Raw genomic sequence first — 27,924 nt, 5'->3', positions numbered from 1 at the left:
GCCAGTGATTTAAAGCCAGAATGTGGGATCGAAGCGCCGCGCTTTGGCCATAGCGCGGCGCTTAGGGTTCACGGGCTCACTGAAACCTAGTCACACTTTATGTCTGTCAGTCTGTCACTCAGTCAGTCATTCGAAACCTCGTATCACCTTTTGTCGCCCTAAGCGCCGCGCTTTGGCCAAAGCGGAGCGCTTAGGGGTGTGAAAATTATTTTGGCGTGTGTGATTAGCATGGTCCATAATAATTTATATAAATAAACAATCAAAAAAGAAAAAAACTTTTTAATTGCCTTTTATTTTGGCTTTTAGCTTTAAATCCAAAACGAAACCAATATGGAAAAAACTTTACAAATTGATACAAACTTTAATCATGCCCTCCCTCCCTCAACCCCTTCAATCACTATTCTCCACTTCATCCCTATATCATTTCACCCTCTTTTTTCACCTTCATAATCGCATAACATCAATATATAATCACCGTTACAACACTCACCTTACACAAAAAAAATATGGGTGCCTGTATTTCATCACATCACAAATATTCATCTACAATGAAGGTACACGTCTCATCCCGGACCCCAATCAAAGAAAAACTTCCGATCATCAATCACCATGTTGCTCTTAAACCTCACTGTGATGTTGGTATGGATTTTCTTTCATACTATGTCTTTATTTTGCTTTTTAGGGTTTTTTTTTATTTGATTGTTGGTATTTTTAGAGTTTTCTTTTTTTGGTTTATATTGTAGCTTTAGTGTTCTGATTAAATGGGTTTCTGGTTTATTGGAATTTTAGTGTAGAAATGTTATTTAACATCTGGGGTTTTGTGACATTGGTGGGTCTTTTTGGTTTATTTGTTTATTCATACTGTAGCTTTTATGGTTACTTGTTTATGACCTTTTGTGGGTATTTTTGTTTTATTGTAGAGAACTAGATATTTATCCATGTCGCGCGTTGGGCGGCAACATCACGTTTGCGACTTCGTTACACCAATGATATTAACTTGTGGTGCCCGTACGCGTGACATGACCTTTTTTACTTTGTCACACACTTTAAGTTTGTGACATTAACGTGGTTAGACATAGATAAGGAAGAGTACAATGTCTCGTAAGGTTATAAAAGTAATTTAAACAAAAGAATTAAAATATCAGAGAAGATGAGGTGTAAAGTTATTAAGTAGAAAAAATTGGGTGTCAAAGTTGACAATTACCAAAAGTCAACATGTCACTTACTTACTGAAAGATAGGGGTTGGATGTATAAAATCTATAAAGTAGGGGGCTCAAGTGAAAATGGCATTGCCGGAACCACGATCATGCCTTTTAAAATATATAGTAATAAATAAAAGATTTGTGGGTCAATGAGTGTTTAACTTACTTAAAGATGAGGGTTAATAGTGTTTTAAGTCAAAAGTTTAAGGATGTGAAGTGAAAAAACCAAAAAAATTAAAATGAATTAGAAGTAAAAGGTTGAAATTGTCATTTGCCAAAAGATTAGAAAAACTAAAAAACTAAAAGTTTTTAAAATGAATTAGAAATCTAAGGCTAAATTGTAATTTATTAAAAGTTTAGGGGTAAGAATGGTAGGTGGGAAACCCCACCGACCATTCAATTTAAGACTATATAAATTACAAAATAATGTTGTTTTTTTCCGGAGTGTGTTATTATGGTTGTATGATCATCATGTCTTTTAGAACCAATTTTATGTTGAGAAGTGTGAGAGCTTTAATGAGATAGTGGGAAAAGGCGATTGCGTTTTCTCTATCACACTTAAAGAAAAATAGACAAATGCATTATGCGGTTCGCAATTATCATTCTTGGTTTATAAAATGAACACCCCTTTGTTATCTCGCCTAACACCTATATATTTTCATATAATACGTGAATAATAAAACATACGTGTTGAGCAGTCTAGATGCGATATGCTGTCGCGTAGCCATAGTTAATTAGTTATTAACCGCGTTCCTAGCCAGCGCTATAGCGAATAGCGTAGCGCAGCACTCATGTGTCGCTATTTGATTTTGCGCCTCCATAGGGCAAATAACGGGATTTTAGTTTTTTTTTTGTTTTTTTTTTCTGCTTTTATATTAAATAGTGGAATTTTATAGGGCATAAACTAGCAAGATTTTAGGTATTTTGTTAAGCATACGTATAAAACAGCGTATTTGGATATAATATACATATAAAATATTTTAAAACTTTCTCCTAGTGTGCCACTAAACATAAAATAGCGTCCGCTATTTCATCATTATTGCTACATAACATATAGGTAGCTTGTCACTATCGTCCGCTATTCGCTATTAATAACTTTACGCGCGTAGCACATTAGTTCAAGTCATGGTGAAGGGCCAAATAATTAAGCACTGTTATAGAGGTGCTTCAGAAGATATATGCTGCTATATATATGGTGTCATCACTATTCTATATAATTTGAGACTTGTCACTTTTGATTGACTTGATACAGGCTATGTTTGAGTCAAATGTGTAATATTAAACATTAAACAAATTAGCTAAAAAGGGAACAGGGTTGAAAGTTGTCTAAAGTGTACTACTAATGCATACAACATTCTAAATTTAAAAAAAAATGAGGTTATTACTGAAATAATATATTTCGTTGAAATAATGTTTATAAGCTTGTAAACACATCATGAATGTGTCATATTGCTAATATTCTTAATCATTTCAAAACCTGTCGCTCGACTTTTTGATATATTTTTCTTTTTTCACCTTGCAGAAGAGACGTTTTTCGATTCCCAAGCTTGGTTAGACTCGGATTGTGAATCTGATTTCATGAGTGTTAATGGAGGTAAGAAATTAATGTAATTACATATACATATATATTACTAGTGACACTAATGAAGGTATCTTCTACTCCTCTTATAAAAACAGAAGTTTATTCAATCCCTTTTAGCTCTGCTCTTAGCTCTTATACACCTTTTTTCACACATTTTGATCAAAAGTTAATTAATTTTTATTTATTTATTTATTTGCTTGTTCTTATTTGGTGTTCTGAATCAAATTGCTATATATTCAGAATTCACACCATCAAGAGGCAACACTCCATTACACCATAACTTCGCGCCACAAATGAAGGGTGGTGCACCTGGCAAGCCTTCCGTGACCCTGCTTCAACCACCTCCAAGCCCGTTAAAGAAGAAAAAGAGACTTTCCGAACTTTTCAATGAAAGCCAAAGAGAGGGTCATGCTTGTGACGATGAAAATGGGGCGGTAGGGAGCCTTGAAGCGGTGGCAGTTCGTGGTGGTGGATTAAAGCCAAAGAGGGGGAGATGGGTGGAGATTGTGCAGGCGCATGGTTGCATACCGAAGGTACAGAACTACAGACAGAAATGAGAAGAAAGAAAGCCTGAGTCGTGAGTTTGTGACCCTGACTGATCAACGGTCATGAACCATTTCTTGAACTCTACTTGTGAACGTATAGAAATATGAAGTCGTCGTATCTTGGACATCTAGTAATTATGTTAAGACAGTTGCACCTTGATTTTGAATTTATGAATATAAATATGCATATCCGTGTTGTAGCTAAGGGTGTGAATCGTCGCCTCAAGTGTTAATGTTTGTGACTCATGCGATTTTTATTATTAGAACTCGCTTAAGGCATAGATCATAGTACACAATCTATACTATATAATAAAAGAAACCATTTTGGAGACACATGTCACTCATTGAAGCCATCTATTTTTTAGCCTATTAAAATTAAATAATTATTTAAAATTAAATAATTATTTATGAGATATACGTAGAGATATACAATTTAATATATATAATTATGAGATATACATAGAGATATAGTATAGATTAAAAACTTATTTAGAAAATATACTATTAATATTAAATTATTATTTTTATAATATATTTCCTTATATATAGGAATAGGTTACATTATAATTTTATTATATCGTAGAGAGATTTTATTTTAATATTTACGTTTATACTTTTACATCCAAATTTAGGTAACATATTTAAATTGTCTATGACTCTTTATAATCAGTAATATGTTTTAAATATATTTAACTCTTTATAATCAGTAAATGTTTTAAATATATTTATTTTAAATAAAATATTATATATTTTTTAAACATGTTTTATAAAAATAAGAATATGACTTAAGATGTAATTTTAAGGAGAGAAAAATTATTATTATTTAATAAGAGAGAAAATGCAGAAAATCAAAATCTGAAATTAATCAGAACTCAATTCGTGTACTACACGAGGTTTTTTAAAGATGTAAGTTTTTATTATTTACTATATAAAATTACATTTATTCAACCCGTGTAACACACGGGGTTTTTTAAGATATAATTTTTTTTTATCATTTACTATACAAAATTACATTTATCCAACCCGTGTAATGCATGAGGTATTTAAAAATATAATTTTTTATTATTTGATATATAAATTCAACCCGTGTAATACACGGGGTTTTTTAAAGATATAATTTTTTTTATAAATTATTATACAAAATTACATTTATACAACCTGTGTAATACATGAGTTTTTAAAAATATAACTTTTTTTTTATTATTTGATATATAAAATTAGATTTATTCAACCCGTACAATACACGGGGTTTTTTAAATATATAAATAATTTATTATTTAGTTTTTTTTTCATTATTTGATTTATAAAATTATATTTATTCAACCTGTGCAACAATACAAGGGGTTTTAAAGATATAACTTTTTATTTTTTAGTATATAAAATTATATGTATTCAATCCATGTAATAAACAAAGTTTTTAAAGATATATTTATTTTACTATTTAGTATAGAAATTCACATTTATTCAGCCCGTGTAATACACGGGGTTCTAATCTAGTGTTTTAATATTTACTTTAATAATATGTTTATTTATGACTTGTACACAATGTTTTAAAACCCGTTTTTTAATGGTTAGGCTTAGAAACCGTTTAACCAATTGTACCGTGTTTTACTAGACGGTTCAACTGGATTAGTTAGCTAACCATATAATTCCATAAAAACACAATTTCAACTTAAAAATAATCCAAAAACTACATGATTCCATAATCGAAAATTAATTTTTTCAACAAAGTCTTATTAAATAAAAGTCTACAATAGATTTATGGTATTTGAGTGTTGAATCCATCAAGTTCACTATCACGTAAAAGATGAAATTCGCTATTATCGTTATTTTAAACTCAAATATTTAACATGGGATTAAACCGGTAGACCGGTATGAATCAGTATTACTAGATATACCGGCGATTCGAAGACTATATCGGAACCCTATTTATACCGGGCTCAACCGTCCCGGAACAATAAATGGTAGCTGGTATAACCGGTATTACCAGCCGGTTCAAATCGATATTTAAAATATTGCTTGTACATATTTACTTTAATATCTTTTTACTGTTGACTTGTACAAAAGTTGTCAACAAATTCGTTTAAGCAAGAACCTAGCGAATTTATTTAGTTGTCATCTCCACATAAAAAGAACTTACTTCATGACGTTATATCATGCTAACTTACATCATGCAAAGAAAACACGCGTTACACTATTTTCCAGTCATTTAGCGAATCTTGAAAATTGTATCGGGGGGTCGGAAGTCACCGAACCTAAAAATTCTATATAAGTAATTTTTTTTATAAAACCGGGGGGTCGAAAACGTATATACCTAAAAACTTCTACACGAAACGTACATACATAACACTACTGAGCGAAAAGTTTGGGGGGTCGGGTGCCCCTCCCGGCCCCTTGAAAGCTACGCCCTTGTTTACTATATTCTCGTTTTTTTTAAGGGCGAATACTTCTATAATCTACCTTTATAATACTTGAACTTACACCGCTTTGATGAAAGATAAAATCAAATGTCACTAGACCAAGTGCGAATCGATATATCTTGTGTTTTCTAACTAGGTTTCTTTCAAAGTTACTAATGAGGTATCATCCTCAAATTTAATAAAACTGTCCTTGAATGGGTTTTTGCCTGGTTTACCTACTAAGAATTTAAGGCAAAGATGATTCTTTATTAGTTTTTTTTTCTTTCCAATTATCTTATAACATAGTTTTAAATTTCAAGCTAGTGGTATGAAGGTGTGATGATAGTGTGTCTCTTTTTATGAAATTAAAGGTTCGAGTCCTGTGGAGGACAAAAAGGTTTATATTTAAGTTAGTGTCAAAGGTAGGGCTGTAAACGAACCGAACGAACACGAACAAGGCCATGTTCGTGTTCGTTCGTTAAGAAAATTAACATGTCCGCGAACTGTTCACGAACGCATACCGAACATAAGTTTATGTTCGTGTTCGTTCGTTAAGGAAATTCAGTTGTTCACGAACAGTTCGTGAACACTGGTCTCGAACACAAACGAACGCAAGCAAATAACAACGAATGTAAACGAACATTTAACTTGAAAATAAAAAATAAAAAACATTGTTATCCTTAAACATTGGATATAAGTAGTTAAATGCAACCATCAAATGATAAATCAAAACACAAGAAGTCTACTACACCACTAAATGATAAATCAATGTTAACTAACCTAAACATAATTATCCCAAAAAATGTATTCGAGTGTCCAAATTTTAGCTAACTTAGAAAAAGACAGGGTTTCAAGTTTTCAATATGTTTAGATAAAAGATTTATTACTTATTTTTTTAATATAAGAAAACGAACACGAACAAACATGAACAAACGTAAACAAACATATTACCGAACGTTCACGAACGCAGTCGAACGAACGAAACATGTGTTCGTGTTCGTTCGCTAAGCTAACCGAACGAAATTTTTTGTTCGTGTTCGTTCGTTAAGCTAATCGAACGAACATAAACGAACTTCCCGCCGAACGGTTCACGAACTGTTCGCTGAACGTTCGGTTCGTTTACAGCCCTAGTCAAAGGTGTGATGATAATGTGTCTCTCTCCATGAGATTGAGGGTTCGAGTCCCGCAGGACAAAAAAATAGATTTAACGATATGATGAAACAACGATTAACACCAAGGTTAACCGATGGGGTTATTTCTTTTATGGGTTCAACCTCTTTCCTTACTCGTGACAATGGCTCGAAACCTGCAAAACAGTAACCACCGTCAGTCTCGTTAAGAGGGGGAGAAAGGGGATTTCCATCTTAACCAGGCTCCGGCGTAAGAATAAGTACTGTTCTGAGAGAAATAAACAGTGTGTGTATAGTGTCAGAGAAAAAGAGCCAAAAGATCCTGAAGAATGATGAAGGGTCCTATTTATAGCCGGAGGGTGAAGAAGGAAGGAGCAGCTGTGCCAGCTGTGGGCGCGTGCCAGCTGTCCGACCAAGGGGAATATCCTCTTGGTCTGCTCTGTCACGGCAGGTGTACTGATACACGTGGCGTTCTTACATTTGCCCACGCTGGAGACCTCGTACCGGTGTTGTCAGCTCTGCTCCCTGATTTGCCGCAGGCCTATGTGGCGTTCTGCGAGTGGTGACACGTGTTGTCCTTTATGTCGGATAGAGCATCTTTGGTGCCACCTGTAGATCTTCCAGAAGTTTCTAGAAGCTTCTGGATTGCTTCGCTAATGTGGACGCCCTGTATGCTCCAAAGTGGTGTGGTCCCTGTCATGTAGGCAGGGAATTGGGACCATACCTCTTCAAGTCCCCCCAGTCCAGTGTGCCTTTTAGTTGAGTTGATCGTCTAGGAGGGATTCTGGACTTATGAGAGTAGTGGTTTTTTATGGTGGGTTGTATGGGTTCTGGTCATTTGGAAAAATTTGAGCCAAACGGACGCACGGCGCATGGGTTTTGGCAACTTGAAAAAGTTGAGCCAAATGGACGCACGGCGCATGGGTTTTGGCAAGTTGGAAAAAGTTGAGTCAAATGAACGCACGGCGCATGGCGCATGGGTTTTGGCAACTTGAAAAAGTTGAGCCAAATGGACGCACGGCGCATGGCGCGTGGGTTTTGGCAACTTGAAAAAGTTGAGCCAAATGGACGCATGGCGCATCGCGCATGGCACTTATTGTTTCCTTCTGCTGGAAGTTTTGGCGTCTTGGAAAAGGTGTTGATGTGACTGTCTGATGTCCCTATCTTGTCGGAGATAAACAGGCGCCTTTTCAGTTACTTTCTGTCACGTCGTCAGGCCCTGTAACCCATGCTCCCGAAAAAAGAGGTGACGTCTTCTCTCTCTTCTGACGTGTCTTTCCCCTGTTGGTTGCTTTTCCTGGATTCTGACGGCCCACTACCCATCGCATTAAATGCGATGGGTATAAATAGGAGGTGGGTTACTTCTTTTCTCCTTACTTTTTCAAATTTGAAGTGTGATTTCCTCTATCTCCTTCATTTCTTCTTGTTTGTTTTCGTACCTTGTTTGAATATTTCCTTTCGATTTCCCCTAATTCTTTACCATGGCTAGTAGTAATCCTACCCAAAGAAAGCGGAAGAATAAAAGTAAAGGTCCTCCTGGTCCTGATCAGGCCGTTATAGGGTGGAAAGAGGATGAGTTTCAAAACCTTGTTCAGGGCATGGGTTTTCGCCCTGAGTGGGGTGCTCAGTACCCTACCCCTGGTTCCACCGCTGTGGACGCTCCTCCTGGCTACATTCCGTTGTATGCTGCCTTCTTTCGGGAGGGTAACTTTAGATTGCCCATTACTAAGTTCACGGCTGCCGTTTTGAGAAACTATGGGTTGCATATCTCTCAGATTAATGCGATTGGGCTCCCTCGCATTACTCACTTTGTGTATGTTTGTAGACTTGTCGGGTTGAGCCGACGTTTGGTATGTTCAACGTTTTTTACAGTGTCACTTATACGAATGGCTTCTATTCGTTTACTGCCCGGTCCAGTGTGTCTCCGGTTTGTTCTGTTCCTTTAAAGAGTCTGCATGACTGGAAACAGAAATTTTTCTACATCCGTCGTGGGGTTATTCCTATGGATATGCACTATCGATCGGAGAGTGAAGGGATTCCGAAAGTTGATGTCATGGGAGATTATGCTGCCTAAGATTGGTACAAAAAGATAACACACAAAGCAACTGCCATTGCTCAGTTAGAGGAAATGGCTGTAGTTGGTGCGGGAATGAGTCTGTTGTGGGTGCCCAAGAATCCTTTGGGTGTGCCTGTGTATAGCTACCAGGGCAAATGTATGTGACCCTCCTTCTCTTCTTCTTTTTTTTTGTATTGCCTTGATGTTTGTTTTTGTGTGTTTCCTTATGGCTTTGTTGTTTGCAGTTGGATACAGCTTGATAAATGCTTTGGATCCGAAAGCTGTTGGTGCTATGGTTGAGGCCATTCAAGAGGAGGGGAAACCAGCCTGGTTGGATCAAATTCGTGGTTGTTTCTTGCACCCTTCAGACGAAAGCTTTGCTAGATATGCTGGAGTTGCTCTAGGTGAAGATGTTGGGGATGATCTTGTTGGTCTAGCTCGAGAGGAAGTTGTTGTCCTTTCGAGTAGTAGTTCTGGTAATTCTCGTGAGGGTCTAACGTCCCATTCCGCGCGTGCAGGTGTTGCGCAAGTTGCTGTTAACGAGCCTGTTCATGAGGTCGTTGGTGACGATGCAGAGGTGTCTGTTGACCCTTCTGCACAGTTGGAGACCAGGAAAAAGGCGAAAACTGATAAGTCCCAGAAGAGAGAAGAAAAGGCGGAGGGTAAAGCTGCTGATACTTCTCGTAAGCGACCCTCTACTTTGCCTTGTCTAGATTATGTGGTTGTCTCTGACACGTTGTCTGGTCTAGGAGTTGGTGGAAAGCCTCGAGAGTCCGATAAGGACGACGGTGCGACTTTAACTGAGCTTATGAAGAAAAAGGCCCTCGAGGATCATAAACGCAAGCTTGATGAGCAGTCCGCTGCTCTTCTTGCTTCAAAAAAGGCGAAACTCCATAAGGAAGCTCCTCCCGCGCCCTCCGAGTCTGAGATTGATCTGGGTGTTTTTAGTGGGGGTCGGGGGAATCTTCTGGAAGAGATATTCGCTGTGTCTGCTCCTCCTGCTGGTAATTGTTTTTTGGTTGTATACTTTTGTGTTTCTTCAAGTTGTTTGTAATTGTTGTTTTGTGACCACAGTTAAGACTGGCAAAAAACCTCGAATGGTGGATATTTCCCAGATTACGCCTCCTGCTTCCCCCCCTTCAATGACGGTTGGCATAACCCCTCCCCGGGATGATCCTGAAGCGAAGAAGAAGGGAGGTGAGGGAGTTGCTGAAAACGTGGGTGTAGGCGGTGATGCTGGTGGTGCTGGTGGTGCTGATGGTGTTGATAGGGGTAAGGGCATTGAGACGGAGGTGGAGTCTAGTGAAACCACTCCGTGCCAAACTATCTATACCAAGCGTACGCCGGGTGGTGATGGTGCTACCTCCGGTGTTGTTCGTAGCCCTGAGTTTGAGAAAATTCATGCTGATTCATGGGATACACGCAATCCGGCTTGTGATGACCTACCGCACGTTCCTCACTGGAATCTTACTCAGGGTTCCCGGATGAGTGATTTGGCCAATTGTCACGACTTCATTTCTATGTCTCTCCCCCTGCGGAAAGAATGTTTCAAAAGAGGCGGAATCGGTTTGAGTTGTTGGACGATTATGTCATGCTGGAGTTAATTTCTTTGCCACCTCTCAGGAGATTTTGCGCGAATGGCGATTGATGGGTGAAAAGACCGGTGAGTTTGAGAACGCGAAGAAAGCGTTTGCTGAGGAAAAGGAGAAGTTTAACGCTGAAAAGAAGGGTTTTCAGTGGAGAATTGCTGATGCGGAGCAGAAACTTGAGGAACAAAAGCAACTTAATCTTCAGAAACAGAAGGATTGGGAAGTTGCGTGTGAGCGCACCAATGTTGAGATGCAATCTCAACGTGATGCAGTTATACGCTTATCCAATGAGAAGAAGGAATTGGCAGAAGAGGCTAATAAGGCGCGCCTGGCGTCCGAGAAGAAAGAGAAGGAGTATGTTGACTGGATCGATAAGTTGGAGGTCCTTGCACAGCAGAAAGCGTCAGAGTGTGAGGCTGCCCAGCGCCTTCTTGACGAGAAGACGGCTGAGTGTCAAGCTTTCGAATTTCTTGCTGAGGAGGCATCTGCTGATAGCAAGTGGTTACTTTCTCGTGGTGTACCCTTGGTAATTTTCTGTGTTTGCCTTGCTCTTTCCTTTTCTTTTATTTTTGTGACTTCTCTTTCATTTAATCGCCTTTTTTACGCAGCTTGCCGATCGTATTTTAAACTCACCTGAACTTGCAACGTATATGTTTGAGTTGGGTTTGGCTGCTTACAATAGTGGTCGAAAGTTTGGGTATGCTGAGGGCAAAGCGGCGGTTATCAATAAAGAGAAAGATTATCATTTCGAGCTGCATAAGGAAGATTGTGACGGTGCATTTGCTGCTAAGCGCAAGGAGTTTTCGACCCTTGAGTTTGCTGTTGTTCGAGCTGCAGAGAAGTTGGCTCGCAAAGCGGATGGGGTTGCCTTACTGAAGAAGGCTCTTGGAGACGACGGTGGTGCGGCAGGAGGTGCTGGCACCAGTCATACTTGATGGGTGGATTCCGGCCTGTGCGCCGCGTATGGCCCTGAGCGGCCCTGTAATGTTGGTTGTTTGTTTAGACAATTTTATTTTTTGTTTACCTGTTATGCGTGCGGGTATTTGAACACGTTTGTCTTTTAGTTTATGCGAATTTTGCTATCGTCATAATATGTGCATGTGGAATTACTTTGATTAGGTGTCACGAATGAATGATGGCGCTGACAGGTGATGTTGTGTTAATATAACGTTTTATTCTGTCGTTTTTACGCGTACGTTGATTTGTGACTACGAAGTGATCAAGTTGCAGGTTATTGTGTGAGCTCAGCTGTGTTCAGCGTTGGGAGCATTACAATGTTTAGTTACCTTGCTATCGATATTTTCGTGTTTATGTGGGCACGAAGTTTTGTTTTGGCGTTTTGTAGGCTTTGGTTGTGTTTCCGACCCGGCTGTGCACTTGGTTGTGACGAGCCTTGGAGGTCTACAACGTTTCCTATGGTCGAGCCATTTGATGTTTTCGTGTACGCCCAAAGTAATAAATGCAGTTATGACAAGAAATTTGCATGAAGTAAAAGTAGCCAAACACTTCTTGTATTATAGTAAATGTGTTGGCGATTCGGCCTTTGCGATTACATAATTGTTTTACATGTAGCACTTTCTAAGTTGCTGAGCGTTCCAGGTTCGCGGAACCTCCTTGTTGTTGATGGTGCGCAATTTGTAAGCTCCCTTGCCGAGTACTGCATCGATGATATATGGGCCTTCCCACTTGGGGGCCAGTTTTCCGGGCTTTTCTGCGTTGGAAGCTTCATTGTCTCTTAGGACTTAATCTCCCGGATTGAAAGTGCAGACTCGGACTCTGGAGTTGTAATATTTCTCCAGCTTCGTTTTGTACTTGGCCTCATTGATTGTTGCCATCTCTCTCCGTTCTTCTAGGAGGTCCAGATCGATCCTCCTTTCTTCTTCATTGTTGATTAAGTTCATTGAGAGCATTCGTGGAGATGGCAGCCCGATTTCTGCTGGAATGACTGCTTCAGACCCATAGACTAAGCTGAACGGTGTCTCACCGTTGCTTGTCTTCGGCATTGTCCTATGGGCCCACAATATGCTGGGCAGTTCGTCTACCCAGCCTCTTCTTTTCTCGCCTAACCTTGCTTTGATACCATCAACGATACTTTTATTGACTGCCTCTACTTGACCGTTCCCTTGCGGGTGCGCAACCGAAGAGAAGGTGTGTTCGATGTGTAGTTCTTTGAACCATCGTTCGAGGTCGTCTGCTGCGAAGTTAGTTTCGTTATCGGTGATGATTCTGAGAGGTAGGCCAAAACGGCAGATGATTTGTTCCCATATGAATCGCTTGACGACTGTTGATGTGGTTGCTGCAAGTGCTTTCGCCTCTACCCACTTAGTGAAATAGTCGACTGCGACTATTATGAATTTGACCGCGCCTGGTGCTTCCGGGAAAGGACCTACCATGTCTATGCCCCATTGTTGAAAGGGCCATGCGGTTGTGACTGGTACTAGTTCATTTTTGGGGCGCATGGTCTTGGGCGCATGTCTCTGGCATCCACTGCACTTCCTCAACTCTTTCACAGCATCTAAATGCATCCCGGGCCAGTAGTACCCGGCGTTCATCACTTTTGCCACCACCATTCGAGGCCCGGCATGAATACCACAAATTCCTTCATGAACTTCCCGGATTAAGTAGTTTGCGTCTTCGGCATCTACGCATCTTAGCAACGGGCCTAGGTATGACTTCCTGTATAAAATTCCATCGGCCATCTGGTAGTGCTCGGCCTTGTACTGGATTTTTCTTGCCTCCGCTTTGTTTTCCGGGAGAATCCCAGACTGAAGGTACATGATTATTGGGGTCATCCAAGAAGTTGTCCCTGTTTGGATGACGCTTACTTCTCTGAGTGGAACGGATGGGTTGCTCAAAACTTCTATGCGCACATCCTTTGCTAGGTGTTGAAAACTTGTTGATGCGAGTTTACTCAGCGCGTCTGCTGGCTTGTTCTCGCTTCTGTTTATGTGGTGCACCTTGTAGGAGTAGAAGGTTTGTAGCAACGTTTTTGCTTGGCTGAGATAGAGTGCCATTACATCCCCCTTGGCTTCGTATTGGCCGTTGATTTGCCCCGCTACTAGCATGGAGTCCACATGCGCTTCGATGTGCCGGACCCCCATTTTGACCGCCAATCGTAAGCCTGCCAGGAAAGCTTCATACTCGGCTTCGTTGTTTGTGCTTTTAAAATCTAGGCGTATGGCGTACGCGAATTCATGTTTGTCGGGGCTTACCAGCCTTAGCCCTGCGCCTGCTCCGTCTTCGTTAGACGCGCCGTCGGTGTATAACAACCATGGCTCTTCTGTTTGCTTTTTCTCAGCTTTTTCCATTGCTTTACATTCTCTATCTTTGTCATCTGGAACTTCTGTCATAAAATCTGCCAAGACTTGGCCTTTGATTGATGGTCGTGGTCTGAAAACCACATTGTGACCTCCCAGTTCTATCGCCCATTTGGCTAGCCTTCCTGATATTTCTGGCCTTGCAAGGATGTTGCCGATGTTGTAGTTTGTTAGCACATGGATGACGTGATTGGCAAAGTATCTGCGCAGCCGCCTTGAAGCATGAATCAGTGCAAGGACTAGCTTTTCCATGATGGCATACCGGGTTTCTGGGTCGGTCAAGGTTCGTGACACATAGTAGACTGGTGTCTGAGTACCTTGACGATCGACAAGTAAGACTGCTCCGACTGCCCTATCGGAAGCTGATAGGTAGAGTACCAAAGGTTCTCCTTTGTTTGGTGCGGTTAATGTTGGCAGTTTGATGAGACAATCTTTCATCTCGCGGAACGCGCTCTCTGCTTCCGGAGTCCACTGAAACGGGCTTTTTTTCATACAATTGCGCAAGGTTTTGATGAACGGGAAGAATTTTGCAGCATGATTAGCTAGGAAACGATTGAGCGCGGCTAGTCGCCCTGCTAATTTTTGCATGTCTTTGAAGTTTGACGGAGAAGGCATCCTTTCTATGGCTTGGACTTTTTCTGGATTCACCTTAAAACCATCTTTTGTGACGATGAAACCTAAGAACTTTCCTTCTTCCATTTCGAATGAGCACTTTGCTGGGTTCAGCTTAATACTCACGCTGCGTAGCGTGTTGAAAGTCTTTTGGATGTTAGCCAGCATCATGCCTTCTTCTTTGCTCATAATCACCAGATCGTCCATATACACTTCTATGTACTTGCCGATGGCGTCGCTGAACGTTTCGTTCATCAATCTTTGGTAGGTCGCGCCCGAATTCTTTAAGCCGAAAGGCATCTTGGTGTAACAGTACAGCCCTGTCGGCGTGCGGAATGCGGTTTTATCCTCATCTTGGACAACCATTTGAACCTGGTGATACCCCTTGTAGCAATCAAGAAAGCATTTCCACCTGAATGTTGCCAGAGAATCGATTTTTTCGTCTATGTCTGGTAAGGCGTAGCAGTCGCGCGGACATGCCTTGTTTAGATCTTTGTAGTCGACGCACATTCTCCAGCTGCCGTTTGGTTTCTTTACCATCACTGGGCTTGCTACCCATGTTTGGTATCTGACTTCTCTGATGATGCCTGCATTCAGTAATTCCAGTACTTGCTCTTTCATGGCGTCGTGCTTTATATCGCCCAGGTAGCGCTTGGCGTGTACCACTGGCTTTGCGTCCTCTGAGACGTTTAAACGGTGCTCTGCAATGTGCCGTGGAACACCAACCATGTCAGCTGGTGTCCAGGCAAACACGTCCATGTTCTCGTGTAACAACTTCTTGAGCGCTGCGCGTGTTAAGTCGGACATCGCCGGTCCTAGGGTAACTGTTTGTTCTGGGTGAGGGCTGTTCAACACCCATTTTTCTGCCTCTGCGCATGGCGCTAGTTTACTTGCTTTTGCAGGCCTCATTTCATCTGTTGCTAAGACTTCCTTGCTTGCGTATATCAGTGCGATGCCTGTTTCTGTTGGGAATCCAACGGCTGAATGTGGTGCAGAGCAAATCATACTGAAGTCTCCTTGGGATTCTCTTCCTAGGAGGATGTCGTGTCTTGAGTGTGCGGGTAGCACCATGAACGTGACTTCTTCTGTTCTTGAATTTCTTCCGTCCGAAAGTAACACCGGGAATGATATCTGTCCCAGGGGAAAGACGACCTCGTTGCAGAAACCAGTTAATGGGTAGTCAACTGGCTCCAAGCACGCCTTATCCTCCTGATCAAATTGATTGAAGCATTGTTCATATATGATATCCGCGGTGCTCCCCGAATCGATGAAGATGTAGTCTGTCTGGTAGTGACCAATCACTCCTGGAATAACTATTGGTCGTTTTTCCCTCGGGCCTCCTCTAACAATTGGGAAAATAACTTGCTTCTCGCGCCATGAATCATCCTGCGTGCGCTTGTTGTAATTTTTCCTTGGTCTTCGTGGACCTCCCTGCACCATGTGGGTTTCCAACTTCCTGAGTTTTTTGTTATCTGGCCCTTCATCTCTTCTTTGGATTTGGCGGTAGTCGCGCTTTCCGCCTTTGACCAGGTGAGTGAGCTTTCCATCTCTCAGGGCTCTTTCAATTTCTTGCTTCAAGCTAAAACAGTCATCGGTTAGGTGACCCGTGTCTTTATGGAATTCACAGTAGAGATTGGGATCTTGACCCCTTTTGTTGCGCATCTGCAGGGGTGGTTTGAATTGGTGATTTTCAGTGGCCAAGACCTTTGAAGGGGTCTTTGTCAATGGCGTCCACTGCTTCTCTCTGTTTTCTCCTTTTACTTCTTTTCGGTGGGCTATCTGATTGATTGTGTGTCGCGCATCTTCTCTTGGTGGGCTTCTTTCTCTGTGATTGGAAGTCTTCAATGACTGGCCTCTGCCTTTTCTGCCATGTCGGTCATTAGAGTTATGTGCGCGATGACGGTGGTCGTCACCGGTCAACTGTTTGTCTGTCTGCGCTATTGTTTTGGCGGCCTCAATGAAGGTTTCCCAATCTTTGGGTCCTCCGTCTCTTCCTTTCACGCGCTTGATTAGATCATCACACTTGACTGCCCTCATGAAGTGCGCGCGCATCATTTTCTCGCCTACGTCTCCAATCTCCAGACATTCCTTGTTATATCTTGTGATAAAATCTTCCACGCTTTCGTGGTCTCGGCGCCATATGTTTAGACAATCTGCTGGGTCTCTGGTGTGTCTCCGCTGTTGAGAGAAGTGTGCTAGGAACTTCTCTCTGAAGTCGACCCATGACTTAATTTTCCCTGCTGTTAAGCTGTCGAACCAGACGCGCGCCGCGCCTACGAATGTTTGTGCGAACAGGTGACACCAAGTTGGTAGGTTCCACCCACCTGTTGCTCCTGCGCCTTTGAAAACCTGGAGGTGGTCATTTGGATCTGTCAGGCCATTGTATTTGCCAACGTTGTGCGGCAGCTTGGTTTTGTCTATAGCGGCTGTGGCAATCTCCCTGATGAATTTTGAATCTTCAGCCATGTCGTCTGGACGATAGCTTAGGGTATAATCATGTTCTGCCTTTGGGTTGTACCCTGCGCGTTTAGCGGGCTTGTATGACGCGTGTTCCGGATGTAACCTGCTGAACACCATGCTTTCCTTGTACGTTGGGTCTTCTTCTTCGTCTTCCCACTCATTGTTCATGTTGCGCACGCCCAGGCGGCTTTGAATCGGCTTTCGTTGTAAGTTGAAGTGCTGCACATAGTTGCTTTCTGTTTCACCGTAAGTGTCGCGCGTGTCGTGCGCACTAGGCTTTCTAATGTTTGTTGCAGGTCCTTTTTCTAGGCGTAAAGTCCACGCATTGACCTGCTGAGTCGTATGTGTGCTCAGAGACCGTTGCGGTGGAGTAGCGAACGCCGATTGGTTAGCCTGTGCTTGGAACAGGGCCTGTTGCGCGCTCAGTTGTGTGTAAAACAGGTTTATGGATGCCACTTGTTCGGCGTACCAGGAAGCCAAAGTTTTTCCTTCGGGTAGCCCTAATAGTGCAGAGAAATTTAGTTGTACTTGTTCCGATGGAGCTGAGGGGCCAGCTCCATGGCTTGATGTGTGCACCGGTGGAGGTGTTTGAACCAACCCGGATGGGGGTATTTGCTGGACTACCCCTTGTGGAGGTTGGAAAGTGGCTCCGTTTGTGGTCTGGGTGATTATCCTGGTGGGAGTTTGGAAAATGGGTCCAGTTGTGGTTTGGCTAGCAACCCTGGACGCACTTCCGAAAATGCTAGGAAAATCGTTGTTTGTTTGCCCTTCCTGGATGATTTCGTTCCTCTGACCCCTTTGGACGTGTGCTGAGTCCGAAACGAGTTCAAAGGAAGAAACTTCTCCATCTACATGGTGTGAAGGGTTTTGCTCAGCCATTTTACGAGTGTTTCTTGAAAAGAAAAGAGATGAGATTGGTTTTGCAAAAAAGCGGATGGCGCCAATGATGAAACACCGATTAACACCAAGGTTAACCGATGGGGTTATTTCTTTTATGGGTTCAACCTCTTTCCTTACTCGTGACAATGGCTCGAAACCTGCAAAACAGTAACCACCGTCAGTCTCGTTAAGAGGGGGAGAAAGGGGATTTCCCTCTTAACCAGGCTCCGGCGTGAGAATAAGTACTGTTCTGAGAGAAATAAACAGTGTGTGTATAGTGTGAGAGAAAAAGAGCCAAAAGATCCTGAACCTGAATGATGAAGGGTCCTATTTATAGCCGGAGGGTGAAGAAGGAAGGAGCAGCTGTGCCAGCTGTGGGCGCGTGCCAGCTGTCCGACCAAGGGGAATATCCTCTTGGTCTGCTCTGTCACGGCAGGTGTAGTGATACACGTGGCGTTCTTACATTTGCCCACGCTGGAGACCTCGTACCGGTGTTGTCAGCTCTGCTCCCTGATTTGCCGCAGGCCTATGTGGCGTTCTGCAAGTGGTGACACGTGTTGTCCTTTATGTTGGATAGAGCATCTTTGGTGCCACCTGTAGATCTTCCAAAAGTTTCTAGAAGCTTCTGGATTGCTTCGCTGATGTGGACGCCCTGTATGCTCCAAAGTGGTGTGGTCCCTGCCATGTAGGCAGGGAATTGGGACCATACCTCTTCACGATAGGATTTAAACTAGTGGCACCAAGGGTGTGTTGATAATGTGTATATCTACGTGAAGTTGAGGGTTCGAGTCTTGTGATGGACAAAACACATATATATCTAATCTAACTTATAATAAAAGACTCCAAATAATGTCACACGAGATTCTCTCCTTTAACCTCATGAATTTTATTTATATTTGTTGAATGTATTTCTTTTAATATTAATAACTAATATATAGATATCACTTATATTTATCTTTATCCTTATCATTATCTAAGACTAATAAATAATTTTAATTAATGTTAGATGACATTTTCTCCTTCAATATTTTAATAATATTATTATTCATATCTAAATCTAATATCTAATAAATTATTAATATATCTTGAACTAATATGAAAAGAATTAATTCACAAATATTAAACTAATCAAAGAATAAAAAATAAATTGAAACCATATCGTGTATTATGCACATAATAAATAAGTATTTAACCATTAACTAGAGTTTACTCTATTGATATATAATATATAATAATTTATTCAAGTTTTACAAAATTTAGATTTCTAACTTTTTTTTGTAATTTATGGTGTTGTACCTTATGTATAGACTTCTTTTTTCTTTTCATTTCTAACCAACAACTTTTCTTCTTTTGCAATTTAGACCCTTTGTTTTTTTACTTTTAACTCAAAGTTTTTCATCTTTTGCAATTTAACCCCAACTCTTTGTTATTTTCAATTTTGGTCCACCATACATTTCATCTTTCCCAAGTTTTTCGTGTTGTTCAATATTTTATGAGTTAACGCACCGCAACGTGCGTCTGGGGTTCAATATTTTTTTGTATATTTTTCCCTGTTTGACTAGCCCGTCGCAACACATCTATTTTTCTCCATTTGACAAGTTCGTCACAACGTGCAGGTCATAAATTGACTTAGTTATCTTTTTCTATGTTTTACGTTTCAGTTTAATTTCTCTGCAATGAGCGTGCGTGATTCAAAGATTTTACGACTGCTTTTCGCGCAACGTTGTTTTTTTCCGTTTTTATTTATTTTGTTTTTACGAGCTTTTCCAGTGTTGATGGTCACTGACAGTGGTATAGCATTAGTACTACTTGACACACTACAACTCAGGGACAACTGTTTAAAAGAATATAAAAAAGCGTTTTAATTGATTTTCTTCAAACCCGCATCAATATTACTATCTTGGTTCTTTGCTTTAAACAAAAGCAATCATGTTTTGAGTAACTTTTCAAATTAATATTCTTAAACTTTGAATAACTTTTCAAATTAATATTAATATTCTTACACAAAAGCAAACATGTTTTGAATAACTTTTCAAATCAATATTCTTTATTTAACATGCCCTCCCTCAGTCTCTTCAATTATTCTATTACAGTTAATGATCATCCTTATATATACTCTCTTGAAGCCCATATTTACACCTCATTTATACCTTCATAATCACAGAAGATCAGTAATGACATTGGAATTACACAATTCATCTACAATGGAGGCACACTTAACATCTGGGAGCTGTAAGCTTATACCGGACAATGACGTCGTGACCCCTCGTTCGCTAATCAAAGAAAAACTTCCGATCATCCATGGTAGTGTTGCTGTTAAACCTCGGCGGGTTTCTCTTCGTTCAACCGCTGATTCTCGCAATATTGATATTGGTATCGATTTTGTTCCATACCCTTGATTACTACTTGTTTATTCGAGCCTCGACTTGTCTAGGCCCGTGAATGATTTTTTAAGCTTAAGTTTGGCTTGTTTATAACATAATTTATTGTCTATTTTTATTTTTATTATAAATCAAACTATGTATGGTAATTATTATATCTATACTATATAATAAAAGAAACCAACTTTGGGACACTTGTCATTCATAGAGGGCATCCATAATTTTATTTTTCTGCCTAATATAAATTAATTAATTAACATTAAATACAAAGGATTTAATGGATAAAATTAAATTTTTTTAAAGTTATCAAAATAGTATTGAGAATATATAACGTGTAATTATCTTTTAACTTAGATTTTGTGAAATATTCAAAAGTAAAATACTAACGAATAACATCCGGGCCGGTTCAGTAAACAAGAAAAAAAAAAAACTATGGTTTTAGGTCCCAAAAATTACATATTTTACGTTATCCTCATGCTTGCAAATGTTTCAGATTAGATTAGAGGGCTTAACCATTCAGACTCTGTATAAATTTGAACCATTCAGAGGCAAATGTTTGAACTATTCAGACATCTGCTTGTGAAACAAACAGTCTGAACCAGTAAGTGATCAACCAGTGAGAGATCTGAACCATTAAGAGCCTCATTAAGAGGTAAACAAACAACCCCTTAATGGGTTCTTAATGGTTCAGCACTTAATGGTTCAGACTGTTTGTTTCACGAGCAGATGTCTGAATGGTTCAGACATTTGCCTCTGAATGGTTAAGCAATATACTGAGTCTGAATGGTTAAGACCTCTAATCTGAATTAGTCAGACATTTGTCTCTGAACGGTTAAACTTTATACTAGCTCTTATTGGTTCAGACTTATTACTGGTTCAGCACTTAGTGGTTCAGACATCTTACTGGTTCAGTACTTAACCATTCAGATGTTGCCGAACAACCCCTTAGAATTCAACTCCACTTCATTCTACATACTTGGTATAATATTTTGCTCTTCATATGCTATACATATTATCCATATAGATCACATAGAAAAGATCATGTTTTTTAGACAAATTTACCATGTCAAATAAGTAATAATTTATTCCCCTTTAATCAAAGAAGGAAAACTATGAGTTATTTTAAAAAAAAATTGAAAGGGTAACTTTCATTAAAACACACAAGACAACCCAAACCGGGCCGACCAAAAAAACAACTACAAAATTACATATCTACAAAGGAACTCCATTTGCCCCAATAATCGAGTTATATACTAACGATATACATGTACCACGAGCTGTAACTAACATGTGTTTTAAAACAAGGTACCTTATAAACTCTTAACATGCAGAATTTTTTCCTAATATTTTTAATGTAATTATATACTAATGATATACATGTACCACGAGCTGTAACTAACACGTAGAGGTTTGTGAAAGGTATATTTACATTCGAAATATCATATTTTTTTTAAATTTTGATTTATATAGCTGTCGTATAGTGTCTTATGTCTTTGTTTTTATTTTCACTTATAAATATGTTTCCTTGGTTTAGTTGTACATGTAAAGTATTGCAATACACATAATATTTTCTCAACTACAGTTAATTGGTTTTATTAATTGTGATTCAGCCCGTGTATTACACGGGTCAATAACCTAGTAATATATATAAAATATATTAGATATAAGTTACATAAATAATAAGCTCCTTTAGAAGTTCGACAAGTGAAGCTCGATCTTGGACTCATTTATTAAATAAACTTATTTCTAGGTTCATGTTTGGGCTCAGACTCATTAATTAAGCTCAGCTCGATTCAAACTTTTAGCGAGCCGATCTTAAGTAACGAACATCTTGGCTCGTTTATAGTCCAGAATTTCTATATTTTTTTTTCAATTGTAGCTTTTAATATTTTTGGATTCCGGTTTATTGGATTTTCATTTTTGAAATGTAATGAACATATGGGGTTTTGTGACACTATTTCTCGGGTCTTTTTGGTATCTTTGTTTATTTAAGTGGTCTTCTGATTGTTCATTGCTTGATTAATATAGTAGCTTTGTTACGGTGGTTTTTGACTTTTTTCACGGCCGTCTCAAAGGGCTTCAGACCCTAGTCCCAAGCCTAGGGCCACCCAAATTAAAAGACCTCTAAAATTTGGTGTGCTTTCTTTATACTAGCCTCAGTTATTATAAGATAATATACTAAACAACCCACTGAAAAGGCCTGCAATTTAAACAACCCATTAGTCCATTACCCAAATTGAAAGGCCTACAATCATTAGCTATTATATCAATCGAAAAAGATTTTTAGAAGAACTTGATTACGATAATTTCATCAAACAATTTGCCTCGGTTAAAGCTAGAAAAATAAATTTTATTTAAATATATGCTATATCTATAAAAAATGGAACTTACTTTTTTTAACTACGCCCACTGTAAAATTTATAGTTTTTAATTGTATGTCACAAGCTCGGGTAAAGAATCAGGGTTTTGTTACTAAATATGTTGAAAAGGATAATTTTGCAAAAGGGCCTCCACTTTGTAGTTCGCTTAGGGCCTTCGAAAACGTAGGAACGACCCTGACTTTTTGTTGGTATATTTTCTCTTGTAGGAGAAGAAATCAAGAAACTCTTATTTTTTGTGTGTTATATCTCTATGCCCGTATCAGAACATGCATAAGATACGTGAATTTTTGGTTGTATATATGGGTTTATTCGCATATTACCTTTAGTTGTGTACAATCTGATTATTTTATTGCATATATGAATAATAAAATGTATGCATTGAACAGTCTAGACGTGATACAGTGTAACGTTATCGAGAGTCTTCTATCTCATGGCTAAACAAGTGATTTGTTATGAATAGACCAAGTATTGATCTTTTATATATGGTGCTTGTTGCATACCAATTAGTTGGTGTCAGTAAGTTTTAACATGGTTCAAATTCAGTGGCGGACCTACACCCTTAAGAAAATAAATCTTGGGTCCGCCTGAGTCTATTTTGTGCTTAATTTGCCGTACACACTAAAGGAGAAGGATTGTCATTTGAAGTAGATGTATCAGTTTTATCGTAGGACTTTGATGGATAATTCGGGATATGTTTGATTGGGTCAAATGTGTAATATCATACAAATTAGCTAAAAAGAGAACAAGTCAAATGTTGTCTAAAGTGTAATTTTAATGCATATAATGTACTAAATTAAAAAAAAAATAGGTTATAGCTGTAAAAAAATATATTTTGACGAAATAATAGCTAACACATAAATAATAACATCAACCCGCCATATTATCTGAATTATCTTCGTTCAAGTTTTTTTTTTTCTATATGTTTCTTACTAGGTTATAATCTCGTATATTACATGAGTTGAATCTAATTTATTTAATTTAAAATAAACAATTCCAGTTAATGTCACGTGACATTCTCTTTCAAACTTACAATTTTACTGATGTTTTACTTTAAAATATTTTTTTTAATATTTATCCTTATCCTTCTCTCAATTTTAATACATCAATCATGATTCACTAATGAAATTATACCTTATAAATTATTTATATCTATACTACCATATAATAAAAGAAATCAAATGGTGGACGCATGACACCTTTTACGAATTTCCCGTCTAAAATGATTTTTCCCATTTGTCCCTACTTAATTGTTCAAATTCGAATAATTATGATAAGTATCAATTTCAATTTACGTAACTAATTAAAATTATATAACATATGAGAAATAATTTTTTTATTCATAATCACAAATGACTTCGTAACTTTCGTTTATCCAAATCATAATTTTCAAGTTTAACTTAATATGATGGGTATATTTGGTTTCTCTTTTATTTTAATTTAATCTCTTCTAATTAATTATAGATAACCCTCCTACTAAATATTATTTAGTTTAATATCTTGTGAATAATTATATTTAGTTTAATCTCCTTCTCATTTATAATATTACTAGGTTAGAACCTAGTGTAATACACAAGTTGAATAAATGTAATTTCATATACTAACTAATAAATTAATTTGTATATTAAATAATAAAAAAGTTTAATCTTTAAAGAACCTTGTGTAGGGTTGAATAAATCTAATTTTATATATCAGATAATATTGAAAGTTATGTACAATTTGATTAATAAATTAAGTAATAAAATCAACATAATATTTTTTTAATTAATGAAAAGAAAAATGAATAATATATTAATACAAAGTTTGGTTTTCGTGATTGATAATTTGGTGTATTTAAAAAATTAGTATATGAAGTTACATTTATTCAACCCGTATATTACACGGGGTTCTAACCTAATATATATATATATATATATATAACCCTAAAAAATTGGTCAACTTCCTAATATTATAAAAAAAAACATTACAACAAACACGTTATATAATAACACAAATAATATTAGAACTAGTTTTCGCCCCGCCCGCGATGCGGGGCAAGAAGCCGAATATTTCTCTCTCATAACATGTATGTCTGTACAGAGGGTAAAATCGTAATTATATTTTGAACTGGAGGTGAAATCATGATTTTAAAGTGAGAGCAAAATCATAATTTTGAGCTAGGGGAAAACATAATTTTATTTTTAACTGTGGGAAAAAAACGTAATTTTGAGCTGAGGGCAGAATCGTAATTTTGAACTAAAGGAAAAAAAAATTATTTTTAACTGGGGCAAAAACGTAATTTTAAACGGAGTGCGAAACCGTAATTTTAAACTGGGAACAAAATTAAAAAGGAGTTTTTGAACCGAGGGAAAAAGCGTATTTTGAGCTAAGGCAAAAGTATAATTTTATTTTGAGCTGGGAGCAAAAACGTAATTTTAAACAAAGGACGAAAGCGTAATTTTAAATTGGGAAAAAAATTTAAAAAAAATGAGTTGGTCCAATAGGGAAGTGACAGGGAGCTAATAATTTTGAGCTAGTGGGAAAACATAATTTTATTTTAAACTGGAGGCAAAAACGTAATTTTGAGCTGAGGGCAGAATCGTAATTTTGAGGCAGAGGGAAAAACAAAATTTTATTTTGAACTGGGGGCACAAGCGTAATTTTGAACGGAGGGCGAAACCGTAATTTTAAACTGGGAACAAAATAAAAATTGAGTTTTTGAATCGAGAGCAAAAGCGTAATTTTGAGCTAAGGGCAAAATTAAAATTTTATTTTGAGCTGGGGACGAAAACGTAATTTTACCTAATTTTATTTTTTAGATGGGGCAAAACCGTAATTTTAAACGAAGGACAAAAACGTAATTTTAAACTGGAAATAAAACTAAATCAAAAATGGTTGGTCCAATAGGAAAGTGCCAGACAAGCTGCCTGGCACTATTCCTTTTGTCACTTCTAAATGTATATGTGGATAATTTTAATTTATAATATTATAAACTACCACCTCCGCACAAATCTTATAAAAAACGATTACATTTATCACACGAAAAATTTAAATAATATTTTAATTTGTGAAACAATTAATATATCCGTCAACAATACACAATATTCTACCGTATGATAAGGTTATAATATTATTACATTTATTAACCATGTTACACATTTTTATAAGGTTATATTTATATTTCCTCAACCCGTGTGATAAAATGCATGATTAGCCTCAATGAGATTATGAACTGGTTTACAACCAGTCATACCAAACTCAGCAAACAAATCTAAACAATATTTTCTCTAAGACAAACATAAACCTTCAGTGGTTTTAAGAACTTCAATACCAAGAAAATACTGTAACATACCTATGTCTTTAATAAAAAAAATTTAGACTTAAGAAGACTTTTAATTTTATTAATTTTAATAGAACAACCACCAGTAATGACAATATTATCAACATAAACAAGAAGAATGATAAAAATAGAATCACTGGTTTTAATAGACATGGAATGATCGCATTTACTTTGTTCAAAACCTAATTCAATCAAGACATTAACAATCTTTTCATTCCACATACGAGGAGCCTGTTTAAGGCCATAAAGCGATTTATTTAATTTGCAAACTTTATCTTTTTGACCAGAATTGTAACCATCAGGAAGACATATATAAACTTCTTCATTCAAATTACCATATAGAAAAGCATTGTTTATATCAAGTTGATGTAAACTCCAACCATAATGAACAGCAATAGCTAACGCACATCGGACAGTCACCATTTAAACCACAGGAGAAAAAGTATCAAAAAAGTTTATACCCTCCTTTTGACTAAAACCCTTGACTACAAGTCTAGCCTTATACCTTTCTATTTCTCCTGAAGCTTTGTACTTAATCTTATAGACCCACTTACACCCAATAGGTTTCCTATTAGGAGGCAAATCTACAATTTCCCATGTATTATTTCTATGTAATGCCTCTAATTCAGACTTGTGATCACTTAAAGGGAATAGATCTCTATGTTGTTTGGCTCTATGACAGATTTCACATGGTGAAAGATTAACATTTTTAACATCCAATTTGTTTTTTAATACATGTAAAACAGGTTCAGCAGGATGGCCTAATCTAGCATGCCATATATTAACATCACAATTAGCATTACACAACTTAACAGAAGAACTACCACAGAAATAGAGACCATCAAGTTGATTACCAGTCACCTGGATTTTCTTAATTTGAGAATCCTGAATATAATAGTTATTTTCATCAAATGTCACAGTTAGTTTGCAATCTTTGGCTAACTTCTAAACAGAAACAAGATTGACACAATAATCAGGTACAAGAAAAACATCATATAAAATGACCTTATCACTTAACTTGATATCACCGATTTTAGTAACCAAAGCACTAGTGCCATTTGGATGTTTAATGTTTATATTATATTCAGTAACATTAATTTGATTAATAAAACCAACATCAGTCATGACCATATGTTGATTAGCCCCAGAGTCAATGATCCACCCAACCCTATTTCCATCCTTGAAAAAATTAGAGAAACAGTAAACAAGTTTGATATCACATGAGGTTTTGCAAGATATATCAACAAAACTATTAAAACACACAAAATTGTCAGACCTACCAGCAAAACCACTGCTCTGTGGATCATTTTTTGACTTATCATTCAAAAGACTAAGAAGTTAAGCCACCTGTTCACTAGTCAAAGAACTCATAGTAGAAGATGGAGGAGCAGTATCAGACGATTCAGCAATAACATTATTACTAACCCTGCTACCCTTATTCCCATTATTCTTTGATTTCATTCAAGTAGGATAACTAACCAATTCAAAACACTTTTCAATAGTATGACCCGTCTTGTTACAATGAGAACATTTAAGATTGGGATTAGGAGGTCTAATACCCTTTTTCTTTGAATTAAAACCTTGATTTGTTTTAGCAGCAAAACCAACTGTACTATTAGGGATCTTTTCAGAAAAAATTTTCATATGAATATGTGACTCTTCTCTTGAAATAATGGAAAAAACATCTTTTACAGTAGGAAGAGTTTCACTAGTTAAAAGATTAGTTCTCATAGACTGGTATGTACTATCAAGACCCATCAAAAATTCCATCAGTTTAATAAGATGATTAAAATCATTAAATTGTTTAGATGCATCACAAGTACATGAAGGTAAAGCAAGTAACTGATTAAATTGTTTCCACATGCAATTCAGTTTATGATAATATTCAGAAACAGGCATGCCACTTTGTGTAAATGAATTAATTTTCTGATACAAATTAAACACAACCGATCCATCAACTTTATCATAAGTTTCCTTTAAGTCTCTCCATACCTCAAAAGCAAGCTTAGAATACACATGACCAAGATACAGTTCATCAGACACAGAATTTAAAATCCAAGTGAGAACAATTGAG

At 37.8% G+C, this 27,924-nt stretch overlaps 1 protein-coding gene across 1 annotated transcript; it reads left to right on the top strand.

Moving 5' to 3' along the window:
- Positions 1-379: 379 nt before the first annotated feature.
- On the top strand, positions 380-3,535 carry LOC110868592 (uncharacterized protein At3g27210). The gene is made up of 3 exons (XM_022117796.2): positions 380-639; positions 2,726-2,797; positions 3,026-3,535. The coding sequence occupies exons 1-3, from the start codon at positions 507-509 to the stop codon at positions 3,340-3,342; spliced, it is 522 nt and encodes a 173-aa protein (XP_021973488.1). The 5' UTR covers positions 380-506; the 3' UTR covers positions 3,343-3,535.
- Positions 3,536-27,924: the final 24,389 nt, after the last annotated feature.

This window comes from Helianthus annuus, chromosome 7, assembly GCF_002127325.2.
Source record: "Helianthus annuus cultivar XRQ/B chromosome 7, HanXRQr2.0-SUNRISE, whole genome shotgun sequence".
NCBI lineage: Eukaryota > Viridiplantae > Streptophyta > Magnoliopsida > Asterales > Asteraceae > Helianthus > Helianthus annuus.
Note: the sequence above shows the minus strand (reverse complement) of the source record. Positions and strands in the feature narration are given on the sequence as shown.